This window comes from Phoxinus phoxinus (genome assembly GCF_949152265.1).
Source record: "Phoxinus phoxinus genome assembly, chromosome: 22".
Classification (NCBI taxonomy): domain Eukaryota; kingdom Metazoa; phylum Chordata; class Actinopteri; order Cypriniformes; family Leuciscidae; genus Phoxinus; species Phoxinus phoxinus.
In genome coordinates, this window is record NC_136897.1 from 4,737,672 (window position 1) to 4,760,728 (window position 23,057).

Below are 23,057 nucleotides of genomic sequence, written 5' to 3' on the forward strand. Positions count from 1 at the left end.
TGATTTGTATCGTGTGTGGTACGGCAGTATTTGGGGTATACGACATCTAATGGCTACTGATTTATTGGTCGTATACGTCCACTGCTTTTTCAATCCTGTTAACTTCTCGTTCTGACAAACTTCAAACGTTTATACCGGGAAACATGCTCCACTCCTCCACCGCCCGTTATTTAATATTTTTCCAATATGCAGGGACTAAATACAGGTCTGTCTCCATGACGAGCACAGTCACGCTTCTCTCTTTTTGAGCTGTTATAAGTTATAACACCACATGTCTACTTGTCCTTCTGTCCTCAGTGGCGTGATGAAAACACCAGCCGATCAAGCTGTAGAAGGGGTTGAGAATCATTTAGAGGTCAGTCTCTGCCTGACAATTAAAAACAGTTGAATATCTCAAATGGATTTCCCTTATGACTGATGCCAACTTGTTTTGTTTGTTTTATTCTTGTTTCGGTAAGAATCAAATTCTCTGATTCTGGTGCTTGTCTCAAAACATGTCATCCTCTTCAAAGCAATGTGACCCAGGCTGGACCACAAAACCAGTCTTATGGGTATTTTTTAAAATTGAGATAAATAAGCTTTTCCATTGATGTATGGATTGTTAGGATAGGACAATATTTGGCGGAGATACAACTATTTTAAAATCTGGAATCTGAGGGTGCAAAACATTGAGAAAATCTCCTTTAAAGTTGTCCATTTCCATTGGCGATTGTGCTGCATTCACTCACAAAAATAAATGTTTTATATATTTACGGTAGGAAATTTACAAAATATCTTCTTGGAATATGATATTTACTTAATATCCTAATGATTTTTGGCATAAAAGAAAAATCTATAATTTTGACCTTAATTTTGGCTATTCCACAAATATACCCGTGCGAATTAAGACTGTTTTTGTGACCCAGGGTCATATATGTCTGCTCCTTTAAACTGCATTTCTTTTGGAAGTGTAGGCTATAAATGTTTTGCTGTAAAATCCCTGTGTGATGTAGCTATTTCTGTTGGCAAGACAGTTCGCTGCTCTTGCATAGATTGGATTGTCTCTGTGATTGGATTTGTTGCACAAAAAAAGTAATGAAACACTAATTTGGATAATGATAACACAAAGTTAAAAACTTGTTTCCATTGCGGCCCTTGATGTAAAGCACAAACTTCACTCCTAGCAACAGGTACATTGGTATTGTAAATACAAAATTACAATACGTTTCACATTTACAAAGTTTACAATCACAGTTAAACACATACACACCATATACTAAAACAAATTCATCACTAAAACAACCTATGAACCAACTTTCATACTAAAACTAGCCATATTTAAAATACTTTTTAAATGCGTCTCTGTTCTTTAATTTGCGCGTCGTCAGTAGATCAGAGGCAGAACTTTCCACTCCATTCTGCGCTTTTTTGTAATTGCACTCTCACGCTAATTTGATCTGTTTAGTAAATCTGGCCCTAAGTGTCTGGATACCATTAATGTCATTGCTGCTGTTTCTTTCTTTCTGTGTTTAGAGTGCAGTGCGAAAGCTAAAGCCGGTCAATGAGGTGTCCGTGTCCATCTCCAGTAGAACAGACGCTGGTGTGCATGCCTTGTGTAACTCTGCACATGTGGATATCCAGCGGAGAGCAGACAAACCCCCACTGCTGGAGCAAACCCTGGTGGAGGCCCTAAACTTCCACTTGAAAGCAGAACCTATAAGGTGGGAGTCTTTTAAGGGAGTTAAAAAGCTGTATGTATTTTATGGAAGCTTGTTTCCACCACTGAATAAGAAATTATAAAGGTAATTGCGACTTTTTATCTCACAATTCCATTTTTTTTTTTGCATGTTGTAAAGTTAAATTTCTTTTGCAAATTGTAAAGTCAGAGACAAAAACTCACAATTCTGTCTTTTTTATCACGCAATTCTGACTTTATATCACGCAATTGCGAGGAAAAATGTCAGAATTGTGAGATAAAAAGTTGCTTTTAGCTTTTTTATTTTTTATTCTGTGGTGGAAACAAGCTTCTATTGTTTTTGAACCACATTTTTTATACACTATTGTTTAACAGTTTGGGGTCAGTAAGATTTTTTAAAAAGAAATTACTATTACTTTTATGAAACAAGAATTCGGTAAATCGATCAAATCTTTTACATTGTTACAAAACAATTATATAAAAAAATAAAAAAATTCTGTTCCTTTGAACATCTATTTATGGGGGGGGGGGGAATGATCACACTTTTAAACTAAAATATTAAGCAGCACAACCGTTTTAAATATTGATAACAATAACAAATGTTTCTTTAGCATGTTAGAATTATTTCTGACCTGGAGACACACATTATCATATAATAAAAATAAAAAAATAAAGCAAAAATAAAGATATGTTTTAAACAGATTTCCTCAATTGGAAAAGCATTTAATGTATGCTCCAAGATGCTGAAATTCTTTTATTAAATCAGTGTTTTTATTGTAGCTTGTTTTGGCAATCTTACATTAACAAATAGGTATAGGTTGAATAGTCTTGTTAAAGCTACACTGTGTAGGAATTCCTCCCATCTAGCGGTGAAATTGTATATGACTGAATATTACTTTCTAGCCCCTCGCATTCCGAAGGCGTTTTAACTCCTACGGTGGCCGTATTATTTCAAATCTGCCGGCAGTCGCGAGTAATCTCCCGCTCGCATTCGTCACGGTGCCACTGAGTGTAAAAACACGAAAGGCGAAGCTTGAATTTCCAGGTATGTCCCTCTTTGCCTAATGTATTTTCAAGATGGAAGCGCAACATGGCTTCCGCCATTCGAGCGACTCACTCGTATGTAATACTTGATTAGTTGGTAGAAGTAATTATACATTAATGAGCACATATCATTTTGAAAGAACAAAGTATTTTTTGCTAAGAATCAACTTAAAAAATGACACAGTGTAGCTTTAAGGTGGCAGGTTAGTCAAATCATATAAAACAGTGAAATCGCCCTCAAACTCTTCTGTCTTGTCTGCACTCGAGACGGTGTCGTGAGCTCCACTGAAAGTCTTCTTTCCTATTGGTTGTCGCTCGTGAAAATCGCTTCTCATTTGCATTAAGTTGAAATTTCTGAACTTTTGTTGCGTGTCTCGCGTCGCTTGACACGCCCACATTCTGTCGCCAATGGTCACAGTCGCCGGAAGTCGCCAGCGCTTCATTGAAATGAATGGGATCATGTCGCTTTGTTGCTGCGTGTCGTTGGCGGTGTGAACGGGGCTTAAGGGGACAATAAACAAACCAAAAAAGAAAATTATTGATAAGGTCAAAACCTGATTAGACAGATTTCATGACTCGCATTTTGCGACAGAGCTTACCGAAGTGTGCTGGTCACTCGTCGTATGTGCGTAGCTGACATGATGGTATTTTTTACCACAAACACACACACACACACACACACACACACACACACACACACACACACACACACACACACACACACACACACACACACACACACATATATATTTCTGACGCCTGTGCTGAACTGTAACTGTAATCTCCCATGATGAGATTAACCAGGTATCCTTGATCTTTTTTAGGGTCGCATCTTATGACATCACATCCTGTTTTTGGTTCGTCTTTAGTCTGGGTTGCGTTTATTTTTCACTTTCAGTCGAACTGCACCAGAGTTTGTTTGGAGGCACTTTTTCAGGGGTCTATGTCTGCATGTTTAGGGCACACCAGGGCAAATGAACCACATTAACAGAGCAATCGCAACCGTTCGTTTCAATCGGACCAATCCTGCCAAGTGTGAACACACCATTAAACATTGAAAACATGACACTCATAAAGCATTTACTCAAAGTTTTTCTTTTAAAAGTCTTTCAAACAATGTCACACACTGTGTAGTGTCAGAGAGGTCAAAACATGGCTAATTCAGATCTGCTGCAGTCTTTAGAGGTTGCTTAGTTGTGAAAGATCAGGGCCAGTTATCTGGAGATTCAAACCCCTTAAGGGGGGATTCATGGGAATTACTAGGACTCCGAGTCGCTGTTGTGCAAGAGATTTAATCCCATGTTGCTCTAGGCAGACCTTCCTTGTATTAAATGCTCTGTAAATTGCTTTTACAAAGTCACCTTGACACATCTTCTTTAGTGTGTTGGTGTGTGTGGTGTTTTGCTGTTAGTGACCAAGTGAATCCTTTAAAGAAAATAATTTTGTGCTGATATGAAAGTAGTATGAAACGTCAAAGTGGTAGTTGTGTAGACTGTCCATGGAGGGTCAGAAATCTCTCAATTTTATTTAAATAATCATCATTTGTGTTTAAAAGATGAACGAAAGGCTTACAGGTTTGGAAAGATATCAGGGTGAGTAAATGATGACAGAAATTTAATTTCCCTTTAAATTTGAAGACTGAAAATTGACTGTTTAATGTTATTTTTTTAGTATTATTTTTCTTTATTAATTTTCTTTGTGGTTTCATAATGTATTTTGTGAAGTCAGACTATGTTTGTACATGTGTGCTGAGCAGAGAGGTGGTGGGGCTATATTTTGCTTGGAGGTATGTGTACTATGTAACATGTTCTTTGCAGGGAAAGGAATGTGTCCACTGATGCAAGCATATCACCAAAGTAAACAACAAGGATAGTTCTTAATATGGAAGTGGAGTGTGACATGTTGAAGATGACATATAGGCTACGTTCCAATTTTAAGAAGCTCAAAGCAACATGTTTGTTACCTTATACGGAAGCTGTAAGTCTGTCTGTGATGTATATAAGCTGAATTTCACTGTACCACTTCAGAGAAACACGGAGAAGCATTAAGGCATGATGAGAGGTGAGAGGAAGGAGGAAACATAGAGATTATGGGGTAAGGGAGGAGAAACCCAGAAACCATTTACATCTAGTATGATGGGGTGAGAAGATATATAATGGGGAATAGAGAAATCTAGAATGAAGACCTTCTCTCATGTAGCCTAATTCTTATATGCCTGTGTTTCTCTCTGTCTGACACATGACACATGTTCAAATAATAAATCTCTTGGCAAGATATCAGGTGTAGCTTCCGTGATTCAACAATTATGGGGGAAGCACGATTTTTAGAATCTACAGTTTGGCGTCACGAACAGGATCGCATCTTCAGGCATTTGTCTCAGTCATTCCAGGTAAGACTTTTTCTATTATAAAAAGTTTAAGTCTGCCTGATGATTTGAGACATTGACTGAGACTGCTTAAAAGAACTGTGTGATTTAAAGTACCAGATGTATTGCCAAAGAATATGTGTCAGACATAAATTAAAACAATTAAAATGAAGGAAAATTTAATTAAATTAAGTTATTCAATTTAATTTGACTTATTTGAGTTTCTCTGAAAAGTAAACCTCTAAAACTATTTGATATGCTGGGATGGAGATGGATCTTTTTTAGAAAGAAGACCATTTAGTCGAATATTTAGAATTAGCTGTAAAGCGATTTAGCAATTAGCTTGTTATGACTGGGAGGTGGTTGGATTATGATGAGACTGTAAAAACGATGGCAGAAAAATCTCTACATATTTCCAACACACTGAAGAATCGTTTCAGAAGGGAACGAGGATAGTGTGACAAGCGGTGATTTATAGCGGTTTAAAGTGGCGGGTCTGTGCTCCGGGTTAGTGCAGTGCAGTATATAGAGATACGAAGAAACCCTAAAACGTTTAAATACGCAGAGGATTGAACCCTAAGAAGGGTATCAATGAAAATAGGAGCTAGAATCGTGGGCAATTTTGATTTTGACCGTAAAGCTGTTCAAATATTTGAGGATACTAATCTGAGTTAAACTTAAAGAAAAAGAAAATTTAAATAAATTAATCTGATATAAAAAATAAAAAGAAAGAAGAAAAAAGAATCTGATTTGAGTTAAACTGAAAAGGAAGGAAAAAGATAACTGAGTGAGAAGGGAGTAGCAGCCCCTTCCTTTGAAATCTATACCCTCCTTTACACACAGACACACAGAGATATAAATAGAAAGCCTGTTGCTTCTCTAGTAAACACAGAGAGTGGTAAAATGACCGAAAGTAATTGAATGAATGAATCTTTATTGTCAATGTACATCAAGTATACAATGAAATTGCAATGCTCTACGGCCTGTGCATAATTAATAATAAATATATAAAAATTGTTAAAACAATATATAAGAAACATATGAAATAAAATAAATATATAAAAATAAAATAAATAAAATAAATAGAGACTACACACTCCATATTGTCCACATTAGTTATGGGTTATGAGTTCAGTGTCCTGATGGCCCAAGGATAAAAACTGTTTTTCAGTCTGTTAGTCCTGCACTTAATGCACCTGTACCTTCTTCCAGAGGGCAGGAGGTTAAACAGGTGCTGACCTGGGTGTGAGGAGTCGGCAGTAATAGCCTTAGCTCTTCTGAGACACCGTGTGCTGGCGATATCTTCCAGTGAGGGTAGGCGACTGCCTGTGATGTGTTGTGCGGTCCGAATAACTCTCTGCAGGTTTTTCCTGTCCGCCACTTTACAGTTGGCATACCAGGCCGTGATAGCAAAACATTATATAGCACAATTGTATAGCAAAACATTATCTTCGGGGTATTTGAAGAAAAGAACAGAAACAAGCTGAGCTTTTGAACAGAATTTTCTGGTGTTAATGTGGGTTTAAAAGTAAATAATTGTTTAACATTACAAAATTTAAGTTTTTGTCTAAAAAGAACAAGAGATAAAAAATAAGATCATAAGATTAAAGTTAAGAATTACTTTGAGGAAAGATCTATGATAATAGTTGTATAGTTAATTGACAAGTACAAGCTGATGAAAATTATAGATAATGACTCCAAAAGAATGTGAGTTGGAAAATATATAAGGAAAAATTAAAGATATAATGAAGATGTTTATTCGGAAAACATGTCATTTCTGACTAAGTCAGAGTAAAAAGTTAGTAGAATGAAATTATAAAAGTTATGAAAATGCAGAATTACTCTGAGGCATTCTGGACTTTCTCTCAGAGTCTTTCTCTCATTCAAAGTCAGTTAGATTCTGATATTTGAGCCTGTGGCATAAGTAACAAGCTATTCATAGTACAGCACAGTGTCTCAGTTGGAGATTACAGACACAGAGATTTTAAAAGAAATTACATTCAATTGGGAGTAAAATGTTTTAAGAATGATAATCTACCTTGAATGATAGAGGTGAGTTTTTATTTGTTTATCCCATGACCAGTAACTTATTTGTCTCATCTTTGTCTTCACCATGTACAGGGCGGATGGTACCGGTTGTTGATGTAACAGAACATTACACTTAATGGACGGTTGTAATAACTAGATTCACCAAGTATAAACTCAGCAGTGAGATGTTGATGTTTGAAGATGTCGAATGGATTTTGGTGATTAAATACTGTCATTAATTTTGTCTCCATATGTTTACACTATTAGGCATTCCAAATGGCTCTGATGGCTCTTGAATGAACTTTCCTGAGCTCCAGAACATACCTGTTAAAATTTCCTAATGGGAAAGAGCGGTTACAGTGAGCATGAGGTGATTTCTCAAAGACGGGCAAGATTCTCTAATGGCCAACAGAGGACTTCCTAGGCAGGGTGTCACCACCACTGGGCACCAACCCTGAAGGGGGGTGTTTATGTGAGACGGGTATGGTTGAGCAGATGTTTGTTAGGCCAACAGCATCATTGAGGGTTACAGCAGTCTGTCGAAAAATGTGAGCTCTCCAATGCCTGATCACCAGACACCGCATTCCTTGGATGTGACAAGTGTCAAGGAGATTATTTACAAAAGAGCTGATGGGAAAGAGTTTTCAAGAACTAGCTGAGACCATGAGGGTGATTGTCATTAGTTCTGTGGAGATTAAAACAAACATTGTTCATTTATTTTAGAAATATAATGTTATTTGCCTTATGGACAACATTGTCTAAAGTTTTAGATCCTGAATCATCTGTGAATTAATATGTCTACCATAGTTTTCACTTTTGCGGATCATTAGACATGGCATTTGGACAATTACAAGACATGGTGTTGTTAAAGATGAAGATTGTTTTTGTTAACTCAAGAGAGGTCTGGATAACAGGGGATCAATTCATTCATTATTTAAATTAAAGATAACTTTAGAAATGCTCCTTTGATAACAAATGGGTAAAACCGTGAATGGGACATAAGGAGTGAAATAAGATATTTTACACATGCTACATTACTTACAAAACACAACCTCACAAACAATGAACACCCGCTTACTGATTTTCAACCCTAAGGGATAGGATCCTTTAACATCAACGTTTATTTTAGTTTATTATTTTGGAGCCGGGAACTTGAAGTAGTTAAGTACTTACTTAACGAGTCAAGGCATCGGTGAAGACTTATTAATTTTTCTTTTCTTAGATGATTGGGGTTCATTTTAGATGCTTACACATAGACGTTAAATGACACATAGTATACGGGGACATACCATGGGTTGGGGTTATTTGTTTGTTTTGTTTTCCTTTGTGTTTTTTGTTTTGTGTTTTCCTTTTGTTTCCATTGTATCTTTATTTTGTTTATTTTGTTTTTCTATCGTATCTTTCTTTGGTCTGCTTTTCCTTTTCCTCACTATCGCTTCATTAGGTGGCCACTGGTGGAGTGAAGGTGTGGAACTGACTGTCGTAGTTCCAGTGGAGGGACTGAAGACTGAAAATTGACTGTTTAATGTTATTTTTTTAGTATTATTTTTCTTTATTAATTTTCTTTGTGGTTTCATAATGTATTTTGTGAAGTCAGACTATGTTTGTACATGTGTGCTGAGCAGAGAGGTGGTGGGGCTATATTTTGCTTGGAGGTATGTGTACTATGTAACATGTTCTTTGCAGGGAAAGGAATGTGTCCACTGATGCAAGCATATCACCAAAGTAAACAACAAGGATAGTTCTTAATATGGAAGTGGAGTGTGACATGTTGAAGATGACATATAGGCTACGTTCCAATTTTAAGAAGCTCAAAGCAACATGTTTGTTACCTTATACGGAAGCTGTAAGTCTGTCTGTGATGTATATAAGCTGAATTTCACTGTACCACTTCAGAGAAACACGGAGAAGCATTAAGGCATGATGAGAGGTGAGAGGAAGGAGGAAACATAGAGATTATGGGGTAAGGGAGGAGAAACCCAGAAACCATTTACATCTAGTATGATGGGGTGAGAAGATATATAATGGGGAATAGAGAAATCTAGAATGAAGACCTTCTCTCATGTAGCCTAATTCTTATATGCCTGTGTTTCTCTCTGTCTGACACATGACACATGTTCAAATAATAAATCTCTTGGCAAGATATCAGGTGTAGCTTCCGTGATTCAACAATTATGGGGGAAGCACGATTTTTAGAATCTACAAAATTCATATTTGTTTGTTTGTTATTTCAATCCAAATTGTCTAAGTTTGTGTAGTTGCTGGTGGGACGAGCAGTGATGAATATTTTAGCGGTTGGGGAACCTCAGGTTTGATTGAGGTCACAGGAACCATTCACAATTCACATCAAGAATCAGTGTCACTAATGCTCATCATGCACAGATGCCTGGGAATCTCTTGGAATGCTACAGGAATTTATTAATTTAGTCATTTTCATTTTACATTTGCCTTATGTAACAAAAACTCTTCTAAACTGAGGGCACACAGTGCTCATGTCTGGTCTGTTTGTGTTTTATTCCATGTTCCTGTTAGCAGCGATTAGCGACTGCTGGTAAATCATTAATACCCACTGACAGACTCCTCTGGGAGCCCGAGCATGTCGTCTTCTTTATTTGGTGTTGTGAGTGGAGGAGCAAACTGGTGGAAATTGCCCCTAAAATGCCCCAGCGACCCTGCAGAGACGCTGTCAGAGTCTAATGGTGCTTTTAGCTGGAGATGCGCTCTTTGCTCTCTGCTTCACTATGTTTAGAAGAACTCACCGGCCACTGAAGACTGTATCCTCACAGACTAATGCAAATAACTGAAGGAGATTCTTAGAAGATCATTGTTTGAAGAAGTCTCTAATGCAGGATTTATTTGATCAAAATACAGTTTAAAAGTAATATTTTGAAACAATATTGCAATTTAAAGTAACTGCTTTCTATTTTAATATACAGTATTTTAAAATGTTAATTATTCCTGTCATCTAAGCTGAATTTTCAGCATCATTACTCCAGTCTTCAGTGTCACATGATCCTTCAGAAATCATTCTAATATGCTGATTTGATGCTCAAGAAATGTTTCCGATTATTATCAATGTTAAAAACGGTTGTGCTGCTTCATATTTTTGTGTAAACCTTGATGGATTTCTTTTCCTCGTGATTCTTTGATAAATAGAAAGTTCAAAAGAACAGCATTTATTTGAAATAGAAAGCTTTTGTAACATCATACATTTATTTACTGTCAAAAAAATACTGAAACCTCTGAACTGTAGTGTATTTTAATAATTTATTATATATTTTATGTATTTCAAAAACTGTAAAGTTATCTCTATCTTACTTACTCTAGTTTAAATAGTTTTGATGCCTGATTTTAATTAAAGCACATAATTTTACAATTTTGTAAACACCTACAATTTTGTGGGTGGATGCCACAAAATGTGACAAAATTATCCCAGATATTTAAAATGTGGGGGGGGGGGGGGGGAACTAATATATATATATTTTTTATTTTTTATTCTTTATTCTTGTATGTAAAATGTTCTATTAAACTCCCATAATTCAATTATGTATAATTATATATAATTATGGGTTTAAAACTGCATTGATCATTTCAATTAATGAAATTATTTCTTTATAAAAAAAAAATGCTCTCACAAAGATAAAATATGCATCTGAAAATCGATTCCATTACATGAAAAATCACCTTAATAAATATCACACCTTTTGATACTGATGCAATTTTTGTTTATAAATGCAGATTTAAAATATTTATTTAATTTTTTTATTTACAGAAAGTTTTATATCGGGGCATCCTTAGTATAATTTGTAACATGGTTAGCAGAACATTAGCAGTTTATCCGGCATCTGTGGATGGTTCTTTGTAAAAGTCCCCTTTCTGTTAACATAACGTATCATAAACCCTCTTCATTTGACTTGTATGACCTCATCACAGTAAGTGTGTTGAATGTCAACAGGATCCGTGACTTTTGAACTTGATTTTTTTGTCGATTTGTCACGTTACCATTAAACTCACGAGTATATTCACAGAATATCCATACTGTCCTCTCATGAATAGTAATGAAGCCCTCTGTCATGTGCTTTAGGGAGGTCTGACTGTGATAGACTGGTCATCTCAAAAGGCCTCATGGGACTGCATTGCATGAATGTTTAATGAAGAGTTGAAGCTTTTTGTGAGTCAACATAGAGCTCATGGGGTTTCAAGACCACCAGTTTAATCCATAAGAGCACTTAGTCAGATGAAGAGCACATCACGGCAGGTGACAGTGTTTGGAGCAGCATATCTAGTGTGGTAAAAACCTTACAGATGATGTAAATACTGTTGTAAGCTTCACTGTTATTTAACTAATTACTGTAGTATTTCATATTGTAAAAAGGACTAGATTTGTATGTGTTCTAAGGTAAAATGTGAGGCGTTTGCCTGTGCAAAACTCGCTGTCCTGCTACTAGGGTGTTGCTATGTGTGGTTCCCAAGATTTGTGTGTTTTCTGAAGGTGTTCTGAGGTTTTTAGTGCATTGCTAAGTCGTTGCTGTGATAATCAGGTTTCTAGAAATGGTTTGGTTCTTTAATTCAGTGTGTCTATGGCAGTGGTTCTCAATGAAGGGGGCCGGGACCAATTAGGGGGCCGCAGAATGGCTTAAAATCCTTCAAAATAATAATAAAAAAAATGTAATAAGCCAAAACAGCTAAAAATCAATATGTAAGATGAAATCTTATGTCGTTAATTTGTCCTTTTTAAACCTTTTTTTTTTTTAAGAACCAGCATTTGCATGAGCTCGGACAACCGAGTGTATGAGTGAATTTCTAGACTTAGAAAAGTTATGGAAATGATTAAGTAAAGCAATTACATTTTTATGGAGAAAAAAATAATGATAATAAATATATATTATAGTCTCAGCACCTTTGATGAATAGAAAGTTCAAATGAACAGCATTTATGTGCATTTATTACATTTATTTACTTTTGTATCAATATAAATGTCTTCACTGTCACTTCTGATCCATGTAATGCATCCTTGCTTACAAGTATGGATTTCGGTTTTGTTAATCTTCCAAGAAATGTTTGAATGTTATCACTGTTTCCACAAAAATGTTAAGCAGCAAAAACTGTTTTCAACATTGATGATAATAATAATAATACTAAGAAGAAATGTATTAAATAAGTGCAGCCTTGGTGAGCAAAAGAGACTCCTTTCAAAAACATTAAAAACATTTTGTTGCTTTACTTGAATAGATAAAGGAACATATTTCCGTGTCGCTCTTTTGTTCAAATAAACCAGATTTGTTTATTACATCAGGATGCATTTGAATTTTGAGTGACTATTGTTTTTCTTTCATGAGAACCAGTGTTATGATATTTCCTCTATTGTCTTGATTACTCTGGACTAACTTGAACCTTTTTCAGTGGAAATTGGCGGGTGAGTTTGCAAAACATGAGCATGTGCATTACCAGATTTGAATCAGTGTCTGTGTTTCTGTCCTTTTCCCCCCAGAATCACCAGAGCTTACCGTGTCCACAGCGACTTCCACGCACGCTATCAGGCCATGTCACGGACATATGTGTACCGCTTTGCTTCGGGTCTCAGACATCACACAGAAATGCCAGTAACGGAGAGGGATCTATGCTGGGCATTACGAGACACGTGAGTGCCACCCCCGCTCTTCTGCACTACGCCTGTGTCACAGAAGCTAAATCCTCTCAGAGAGGAATAGGAACAAGCACTGGAAAAAGCTGCACATGAATTATACACACTCACAAACAAGACCCATCACAAGGGCCAGCGAATGATTATCTAGGCCAACATTGAAACCAAAGAACGCAGATGAGGAAAGCATGCATTGTTTCGGCAGTGCATGCCTCAGATGTCTTTTTGAAGCCCGCGACGGAGCGAGAGGCTCGTCTCCAAGGTGACGAGTGAACATTAATGCTTTTTTCCCCACTGTCTTCATTTTTAGTGAGAAAGTAGGCCAAGATAAGCTTCAGGCTCGTAGTGACGCAGAACACCACCCACTGTCGTCTTATGTCTGGTCCATGAACACACACATTCCATCTGGCTTTCCATCTCATTCATAAGAACTGCTGTTCCCCACACATAAACTGGATTAAGTCCTTTAAAAATGGATGTTTGTCGAGGTTGTGCTCATCTCAATGTTCCTTGACCTGTGTGTCTTTTAAGTTCGAATTAATCATTAACCCTTTCATGCATGAATTATGATATCCTCAGTCAGGATTTATTTTTCCTACGTGTTTGCTGTATTGCTCTTAGGGCATGAAAAATAAGATTAGAATTTTTTTTTATATATACACATTTTTCAAAGAGATTTTCAGATCCTGTTGAGTGGACAGCATGCGTTTATGGTTTAAACTGAAGAGATACTGTATTAAACATAATACAGTAATAACAGCAATATTGTGTATATTTAACAAACCAATCAATACAATTATATAAAACCATGTGAAAACTATTAAATATATACAAAAAATATAAATGCGAAATATTGCAAAGGCAATTGAACTTCATACAAGTTGAACTTCGCGTATCTGTGATATCAGAACATGAGGTTGTGATTCCATCAGAAATTTCTACCGCCTGTCAAGGTTGTACTGTGGAAACCACTCAGATCCAGTGTACCAGAGTATGTACATTTACCCTTATTAGCTGATAATTCTGATTATGTTCAAGATGGACACATTTCTAGCATAGCTCTCCTCTGAGAAAACCTAGCGATCAGGTGTTTCCAATCTCATCTAAAATGAGCAGTGTTGGGGTAACGCATTAGTAACATGCATAACGCAATCAGATTACTTTTTTGATGTGACCAGTAAAGTAATGCGTTACAAGTAACGCGCATTACGTAATCAGATTTTGTTTAATGTTACGAGTAATGTATTACAAGTAACATGCATTATGAAATTTACATTTACATTTACATTTATGCATTTGGCAGACGCTTTTATCCAAAGCGACTTACATTGCATTCAAGGTACACATTTTTTTTTACATTTTGTCAGTTCTTGCTTTCCCTGGGAATCGAACCCATGACCTTGGCGTTGCTAGCGCCAACGCTCTACTGTCTGAGCTACAGGAAAGCCTCTTTTTTTCAGATTATCAGATTATTTTCAGATTATTTTTGATCTAACAAGTAAAGTAATGCATTACAACAAGTCACATACGTACATTATGTAATCACATTACTTTTTTGATGTCAGTGAAAATTACATTCTAATAATACAAATACATTTATTTACAGTCAAAAAAAGTTATTGCAGATTTAAGTATTTTCAAAAACAACAATCATAGTATAAGTATGAATTGTAGCTGAAATATAGCCATTGATGCATGAGGTCCACTATAGTGGACAAATGATTACCGGTAGTCATAATTTTCTTCCAATCTAAAATCAAAACTTGGAAAATGTAACTGTGATATGACTCATTAGATATTGCTTGATGCTGCAATATTTTTTTTACCTACAAGAGTCTCCTAGGATAGAACGAATGGGTGGATATTCCAGAGCAACTTTTGCAACAGGCATTTCTAACTGACTATTGGCCATCTTGGTTTGGAGGTGGAAAAAATCGACACACAACGGCTTTCCACTTGGTGGCAATGTATAGGATGATGCACCAGGGTCCACTGTGTAACTATGACATCAAAACCTGTGCAAATTCAAGAAAATGTTTTTTTAATAGCTGTCCACTGTATGGACCTCTATGCATGAAAGGGTTAATCAATTTTGAATAATTTAAATCATGCAATAAAAAAATATTAATAGATATTATGATAAAAAAAATAATATATATATAGGGCTTTTAAGTGCTATTATGAAATAATTCAACTTAATAATAGTAAAAACTTAATGATAAACTTGCAACATCAATAATGACTTTAAGTTGTCAATGCTGGCAAATGACCATGGTATAAGCGTGATAATCTACTGCTAGCTGTGCATTAAGCGATTTTAATGCACTTCACGTTTGGCTGATAAATTACCCCCCAAAAATAATTTTAGGTCATTATTGTGTTAAATGAAAAAAAAACCCCCATTAAATAGACATTACAAAAAATTGCTTTTAGAAAAAAATATTTTCTTTGATTCGACATAATTTATTACACATAAACTTTTAGGCTACAACGACCATGATGTTTTTCAGAAGCTGCATCTGAATTGGTATTTAGATTCTAATATCCTCTTTTATGTTCCGCAAAGAAAGTCATACAGAGTTGAAATTACATGAAGGTGAGTAAATGTAAATAAACCATTCCATTAAAAAAAAAAAAATGTTGGGGGGTGCAAACTATTACCAAAATATAAAATTGTTTTTTAAATGAAATATGCTAAAAAAGATACTAACACTGTAGGTGGCAGTAAATGTCTAAGTGAGTAAGTTATTGAGTCATTCATTCATTCGATTCATTCTAAGTAAATGGTTGGCTGCATCCGAAATCGCAAACTACTTCCGGCGAGAAAAATGTGAAGTTTTCAACATTGATAATAATATGAAATGTTCCTTGAGCAGCAAATCGGCATATTAGAATGATTTCTGAAACCTTGAAGACTAGAGTAATGATGCTGAAAATTCAGCTTTGCATCACAGGAATAAATTGCCTTTTAAAATATATCAAAATAGAAAACAGTTTTTTTTAATTTTCAGTAATATTTCAATAATATTACTGTTTTACTATATTATATCCTAAAGTAATTAAATGCAGTATTAAAATACTGTTGATCGCAGTCACCACACAGTCTGTTATAAATCAGAGTTTGATGCTGTCCATTACTTTATTCTCCCCACAGGAGGCTAGATATCAATGCAATGCAAGAGGCTTCTGCACTGCTGGTAGGAACCCATGACTTCAGCACCTTCCGGGCCTTGAACTCAGAGACGCCCTTTAAGAACCCAGTGAAGTCCCTAGAGACGGCCCGGCTGGAGCCTGGGGTCTCGTTCAGTCAGAGACACTTTCACAGGTACGACTCATTAAGCTACAGCACCAAAGATTGGAGGAAGCTTGGTTTGATTGGTGTTGTGATGATATCAATAATATTGGTTGACATGATTTTCAATAACAATAAATAAAACAATGTCTTTCCAAACTGAAAGACTTTGTTCCATGGAACACAAAATGAGAAATTTAGCAGAATGTTCACGCTGCTATTTTCCATGCATCTTCCTATTCCCCAAATATCTTGTGCTAATATCTCTTATAGTCTTCTGAAACCATATGATACTAGATTGAATTTTAAGTCATTATTCACTGACAGTCTTGTCTTTTAATTAGAGATGTACCGATTACAATTTTCTTGGCTGATTCCGATTTTTCATTGAGTGTGACCTGCCGATACCGATTTTAGCCGATTCCGATTTCATTTTTTCTAACCATTTTACAGCACACAAAAATATTTATTTTATATTTTTTTATAAAACACCATATACTTTCACCCAAGCTGAATAATAAAAACAAGTTTAAATGGGTAAATTTTCTATAAATATAGAGTCTTCATTTTCTTTTCTGACATAGCCTACTCCAGTTCTTATTAGAACACACTAGACATGCAAATTCTGTGTCACACTAGACATGCACTTTTTGTGTGAAATCATATTTATTTTGTTTTGTCCATCAAAAGTGTGCTTTCACTTTTAATTGAGCGTGAGCAGCGCAGCATATGTCAGACTCGCCAGTCATGGCTGATCACGTGAAAATCGGCTGCATCTCATATTTATTTTACTTGATATTTTCCAAAAAAATATATATTACACGGCTTTTGTTTTGTTTGCCATTTCATGTTTTTCATATGCAACAGAAATGGCAGTTCTTATCTGCTATGCAATATGGTGATGGCACCAGTGTGACCTCTAACTAAATTTAGTTGCACCAGGAAGAATGTGCAAGATTTTTGCATTAAAATATCCAAAAGAACGCTAGTACCGTGTTATGTTTTGTGTACTTACTTACATTATCCCAAATGTTTCCAACAATGTTTAAATTCAGAGAAATTTGCAGTTTTAACCAGTGTAACGTCCCTTCTCATTGCGTCATCTGTCTATGAGGTCATGTCCGCTTTATCCTTTTCCTGCCGTAGAAACCATGGCAACACAGTGAGTCTCATGAAAAAAGGCAGAAGTAGTATTTGTAGCGCCTAGCACGCCACTGTTGTTTTATTCGCAGTCGTCATGGACCACAATTATTCGCTATCTTTAGCAGATCTGTCATCAAAGATAACTCAAAGAAATGTAAACATATGAGTGAATCAGATGACCCAAGAAGAGTTGTGGACAAGAGAAATAAAACGAGGATTAATACGGCATTTTAGAATGTTTGTAAACAATAGGCAGCAAGATACTTCCGGGTGGCAGAACACGAGCGGCTACTGACTAACTGAAGAGATCCAGCCGGCTACTGGAACAGTTACATAGTCGAAAACATTGTTGTTGATCAAAGTTGAAACGATGATGAAAACGTGTTGTGTTTGGGGTTGCGCTGCCAGATATACAGCATATGTAGGGTTTTATCGATTTCCTGTGGGTGAGGAGGTTATAGCGAGTGGGCGTCGTGTTGTCAAAAGTACCGTATTTTCCGGACTATAAGTCTCACTTTTTTTCATAGTTTGGCTGGTCCTGCCACTTATAGTCAGGTGCGACTTGTATATCAAAATTAATTTACACTGACAGATGAACCAAGATAAAACATAACTTGTCTACAGCCGTGAGAGGGCGCTCTAGTTAGCGGAGTTGTTCAGAAGCGACACCGAGGATGAAGAATTCAATGGATTCAGTGATGTGTGGAATGAGATCACGGGAGCTTGGTGAACTTGCTTACCAGTAACTTACTTGTTGGACTCGCTGGCTTATGTTAATTTTAGTCTATTCAGCCTCCCAGGTATATGATCTTTATGCTATTGTGTAGCTAAATAACTGTTAATGTGTTATGTTAACATGCAGGACACTTATTCAGCCTGTTGTTCTGTGTGCTATTGTGTAGTTGAATAACTTGCCTTTCCATATTAAATGTCTGTTCTTGGTCTTGTATTTTGTGAAATAAATTTCGAAATAAATGTGACTTATCGTCCAGTGCGACTTATATATGTTTTTTTCCTCCTCATGACGCATTTTTTGACTGATGCGACTTATACTCCGGAGCGACTTATGGTCCGGGAATTACGGTAGTGCTAAAAGTAGGAAATCTTAATGATCCCCTAAATTATACGATTCATCCAACGTTTAGCTTTCTGCTGCCAACCCTGCTTGCTCTTCAACTCTGCTTCGTGTATTCTCAAAACGGTCCATCTACAAAATCATAGCAGAGCATAATTATCTTCAGCCGGGGAAATTCGAGACTAATATTTGTAAACTTGTCTCTTTTGAAGATCAGACTCATTGCCAGTCACTGCCTGAAGTAAAAGAGGGCTGCCCACTTTCACGCATTGACCGTTAGACTCACGCGCTCTCACGCCACACATCCATTTTCTCACGCAACTTACCGAAATGTATATTCCTCATACATAATATCGACCAATCAGTGTTTTTCAACCGCGCAAAGAGGTCAAAATAACAGCTGGAGAACAATTGTCACATTACATTTACCTCAGGAAAGCCATTTAATGACTATGATATATAGCACGTTATTTTGGCTAGAAAAAAGGGCTATAGAGAGTATTTTGCTAATTATGTGTAGGCCCACTATATTACATATTTATTATATTTTTACTTGTATCATTAAATATTAAAAACGCATTATATTTAATAATTTTTTTCTTTTTTATTACATTTTTACTGCCGACTGTGGGTCTCCCTTCCAAGCAATTTACTAGCGTTGCCATAGGAACGCTTCGGCTTTTGCCACCCGGAAGAACGTCTATTACTGTTGTGACGTCATGGTGAATTGTCGTATATCGGTGTGCCATTTCCTAACTGTTTAACAAGTCTATGGCAGTGGAATTAAATACAGTTTGTGTTATACATACATAGTAAGTCAGCTTTGGGTACATTCAAATGTGCGTTTAGTATGACTGTTTTGAACACGTAAAACTACACTGTGTTACCCCACCATTAAATTAGACAAATAAAGTGACATGTATGCGTAGTAATTTAGAATGAAACATTGTTACTTGCGGCTAATTCATAAGAATGAAATAAAATCATGTGATAAAACGTAACGGTTATAAGACTTTATTTCATTACGTCATCCATGAACATGATTTGTGCGTCCCGTCGGATGGATTTCCATTGGTTTTGAAGGGGAAGACGACAACTCCCATCATTCCACGCTCCTTCACAGCGTCATCAAGCTACGCCTTTGTTATTGTTTTGAATTTGTGACCTCTAGTGGTGAAAATTACATACTGTGCTTTTAAGCCTTTAAGTGCAGCTTTCTTAGCAATTTTCCAGATTTAATTCTGCCGTTGGGGAAATGCAGTTGAAATCTTAATAGCCACTTCTCAGCAGCATGTGTAGAGGGATTAATTGTGCAGATGTTGAGTCATTTGGCACAGAATCATATAAATAGCTTCTGATTTCCTAGAAAGATAATATGGCTGAACATCAAGGCCAAAGGTCATCTAATCCATGAATAGTGGATCTGAAATTACAACATGCTATCAATGCAAATTCATTCTACAGCTATAAACCTTCCTGGACCTAGTAGATTTGTGCATCAATAATCCCAATTATGATTTTTCATAGTCGGTAACATGCTCTTCAACCACTGGTCATTATCGGCTCCAAGCTAAAGCAATGTTTGCATTGTTTGATATCATGTAGAAATGTCAGAAATGCTTAACACACAGAATGAAAGGCAAAACTGCTTTATACAACAGAGACTGGCCAGTCTTTGAAGCTGGTCTTTCATCAGTCGGCTCTTGAGTTAGGCATGTGCGATGAGACTGTTGCTAGGCAACAGATGTGGGACTAAAGCACGATGCTGACAAAAGCGGGTTGGCTGTTCGCTCTTGTTGTAATGAGCTGAGGGACAGACACTGACTATAGCCTGTCAGATACAGGGAAGAATGGCCATTTTATACTATCCTTTCCATACTCCTTCAGCTCAGTTCAGTGTACTAAATAAAACATTTTAGTAACAAAACTATTTTGGGCAAATGCCAAAAGAGCCATTCAGTATTTGATTATTTGGGATAATTGACTGCATTATATAAAGTGAAGTGACGTGTAGCCAAGCATGGTGTCCAATTGTCCATTGTGCTCATTTCACTCATCCAAAGTGCACACACACAGCATTGAGTATTGATTTCACACACACCGTTTTGTTCCCGGTCAAAAATGATCGGCCTGCAAAAAATCGCTTCTAAATCTTTTGTTAGCAATATTATCACCAAATATTGGATTCAATCTTTTTGTCAGCTTGTTTTCTTTCAATTAGGACAGGTTTTGTTGTATTTATTTTTTGCAACTGATCGATCATAGGCCTTATTTATCCGACGTACCTCAGTTTTTGAGTGAAAAAAGGTTATTAGTGGATCATTTTGTCAATTTTACATAAAATATTATATAAAAGAAAAAGTGCACTGTTTATCACACTAGTGTGCTTTAATGTTTAACCAGGAAATTAGTTGTGAAAAGTTTTTTGTTGTTGTTGTTGTTGTACAAAATGGCACAAAGTCACACTTGGTCAAAAATGACCGGCCTACAAAAAATAGCTTATAAATCCCCGTTAATAAATCCAAGTTTAATGTCTATTAAACTTGCATTGAGGGGCATAGCCTATGTTTAAAACCAGCTCACACTGGCATCCCTTCAGCGGGTCATTTTGGGTTTCTCACGTGCAGCTGGGAGAGAGCAGTCAGGACACACACACACACACACACACACACACACACACACACACACACCATCTCTGCTCTGTTTCACACTAATGTCAAGATCTGCAGGGGATCAGCCGCTTTTATCATCTACACACACTCACTCCTAGAATGTCACTATGTAACTGAATGTCTGCATCAAAACCAGATCAAGGCATTTTGCTTCACAGCCCAGGACATTCACACACAAGTTTTTTTTTCTCTTGAAAGGTGGCCAGTTCCTCAAAATAGGACAGAAAATGTTGTCTTCGTATACCATCTGTCATTAACAGCAGTGTGAACGTTGAACGTTTTCCTTTAGTGTATGGATCTGTTTGTGCATGTATAAGATCTGCAAAGTTATGAAGTCTCCCACAAAAGTGATTTATTCTATCTAGCAGAGAACACTGATCCAGACCTGCCTAAAATGCCTTGATCAAAGCCTATATATTACTTCCACAAACGTCTGTCACAATGTGAAGCTGAAGCTCACGATTATGGAAAGGGCTGTTACATTTCCAACACACTCTTGAGGTGTCTGGCCAATCACAACGCACTGGGTCAGCTGGCCAATCAGAGCACACTGGGCTTTTCGAAAGGAGGGGATTTGTAGAAACTAAAACCTAATCAGAGCGTTTCAGACAGCCTAGGAATAGAGGTACTGCGATAATGTACATTATGTGAAAAAAAATGATGTGTTGTTTTGAACATGACATTGTTAACGTGTTCTGGCCTCTTTAAAATATCCTAAGTAATATAAGTTTGCTAAGACAGAATAAATGATGTTAATGTTGACAGAAGTTTGACTTTTCAATGAACTTTCCCTTTAAAAGTTTTAAGCGCTTATGAAAGCCTCCTCATTCGTGTGTGTGTGTGTGTGTGTGTGTGTCTGTGTGTGTCTGTGTGTGTCTGTGTGTGTGTGTGTGTGTGTGTGTGTGTGTGTGTGTGTGTGTGTGTGTGTGTGTGTGTGTGTGTGTGTGTGTGTGTGTGTGTGTGTGTGATAATGTCTATTAATATTTCAGTTTGATCACAACTCAAGAAATCAGGTCATTCTCCTGACAGCTAGAGCCTAAATGAAACCCTGTGTGTTTTACATGAAGACACAGTAACTTTAAAGTGATGCAGTTAAACTATACATTTATTATTAACTTGGATTCGAACAACAAGAAATCCAATATCCAAACAAGGTTTTATACTACAGAAGTAGTTAAGTTAATGCCATATCCATCTGCCTATCCAATCCATAATTAACTGAGATTGAGGACTTCACCCAGTAGGAGCATCATGAATATAGAAACATCATGAATATTACCCCATGTGGTCGTCAGATACATCTGTTATGTTATACAAAGATGAATTAATTACTAAATGGATAGCAAATTAGCTTAGATGTCCAGGTTTTTTATTAAAAATAACACTGAGTTGGTTATGAAATGTTTGTACAATCATCAAGTTAAAGAGATGTTATTTCTACAATAGGGCCATATTCATACAGTGGCATTAAAATAATCTCATAGCCATTGAAAGTAGATTCATTGTGCAGATTGATTATGAGGCAAAGACCGACCATAAGCTAATAAGGTAACCTAAATGTTTATTGTTTGTGAAACAAGATGTGTTTAAATATTCAATTAAAATCAAGGGGACAAGGTATGGCTAGTTGACATGAGCCAGTTATCTTAACTGACATTAAAGGGCCCCTATTATGCTATTTTAAAAGTTCCTTATTTTTGTTTTGGAGTCTCCTACAATAGGTTTACATTTATGTTGTATCTTTGGAAGTGCAGCAAAGTGGATTTGACAGAAAACAGCGTCTTCTCGACTTGAACAACACTAACCAAACTCTGCTAGTCTCAGCTGCAACTACAGTGTTTGAGGGTCAAAGTAGACGTTGTTCCCGGCAGCCAATGACGAGCATAGATTGGTATTATGGAAATTTGTTACAAACCTACACAGCTTCGAGCAGGAAGTGAGAATAACAATAACTCCATTTATCTGCACTTTGATCTTTTTTAAATCTCGGAAAATCTGGAAATATCTGCAAATTTAAAAAGTGTGATTTCTAGATATGGATCCATGGAAATTCATAAAAAATGTAACAAAATATTTATCATTGCATACCGTTTCACATATTTTTAAAATTTACTTCAGT

The 23,057-nt window shown here is 36.4% G+C and overlaps 1 protein-coding gene across 2 annotated transcripts in view; it reads left to right on the plus strand.

Moving 5' to 3' along the window:
* The window catches only part of pusl1 (pseudouridine synthase like 1), a 31,697-nt gene continuing 8,640 nt past the window's right edge, over positions 1-23,057 (plus strand). For both annotated transcript variants that reach the window (XR_013795838.1, XM_079596758.1), the window contains exons 1-5: positions 1-205; positions 298-355; positions 1,513-1,700; positions 12,604-12,753; positions 15,911-16,081. Coding sequence is in view for 1 of the 2 variants with exons in the window: in XM_079596758.1 (XP_079452884.1) it covers positions 144-205; positions 298-355; positions 1,513-1,700; positions 12,604-12,753; positions 15,911-16,081 (629 nt within the window). In the remaining variant the exon portion in view is untranslated. The remainder of the gene's footprint in view (positions 206-297; positions 356-1,512; positions 1,701-12,603; positions 12,754-15,910; positions 16,082-23,057) is intronic.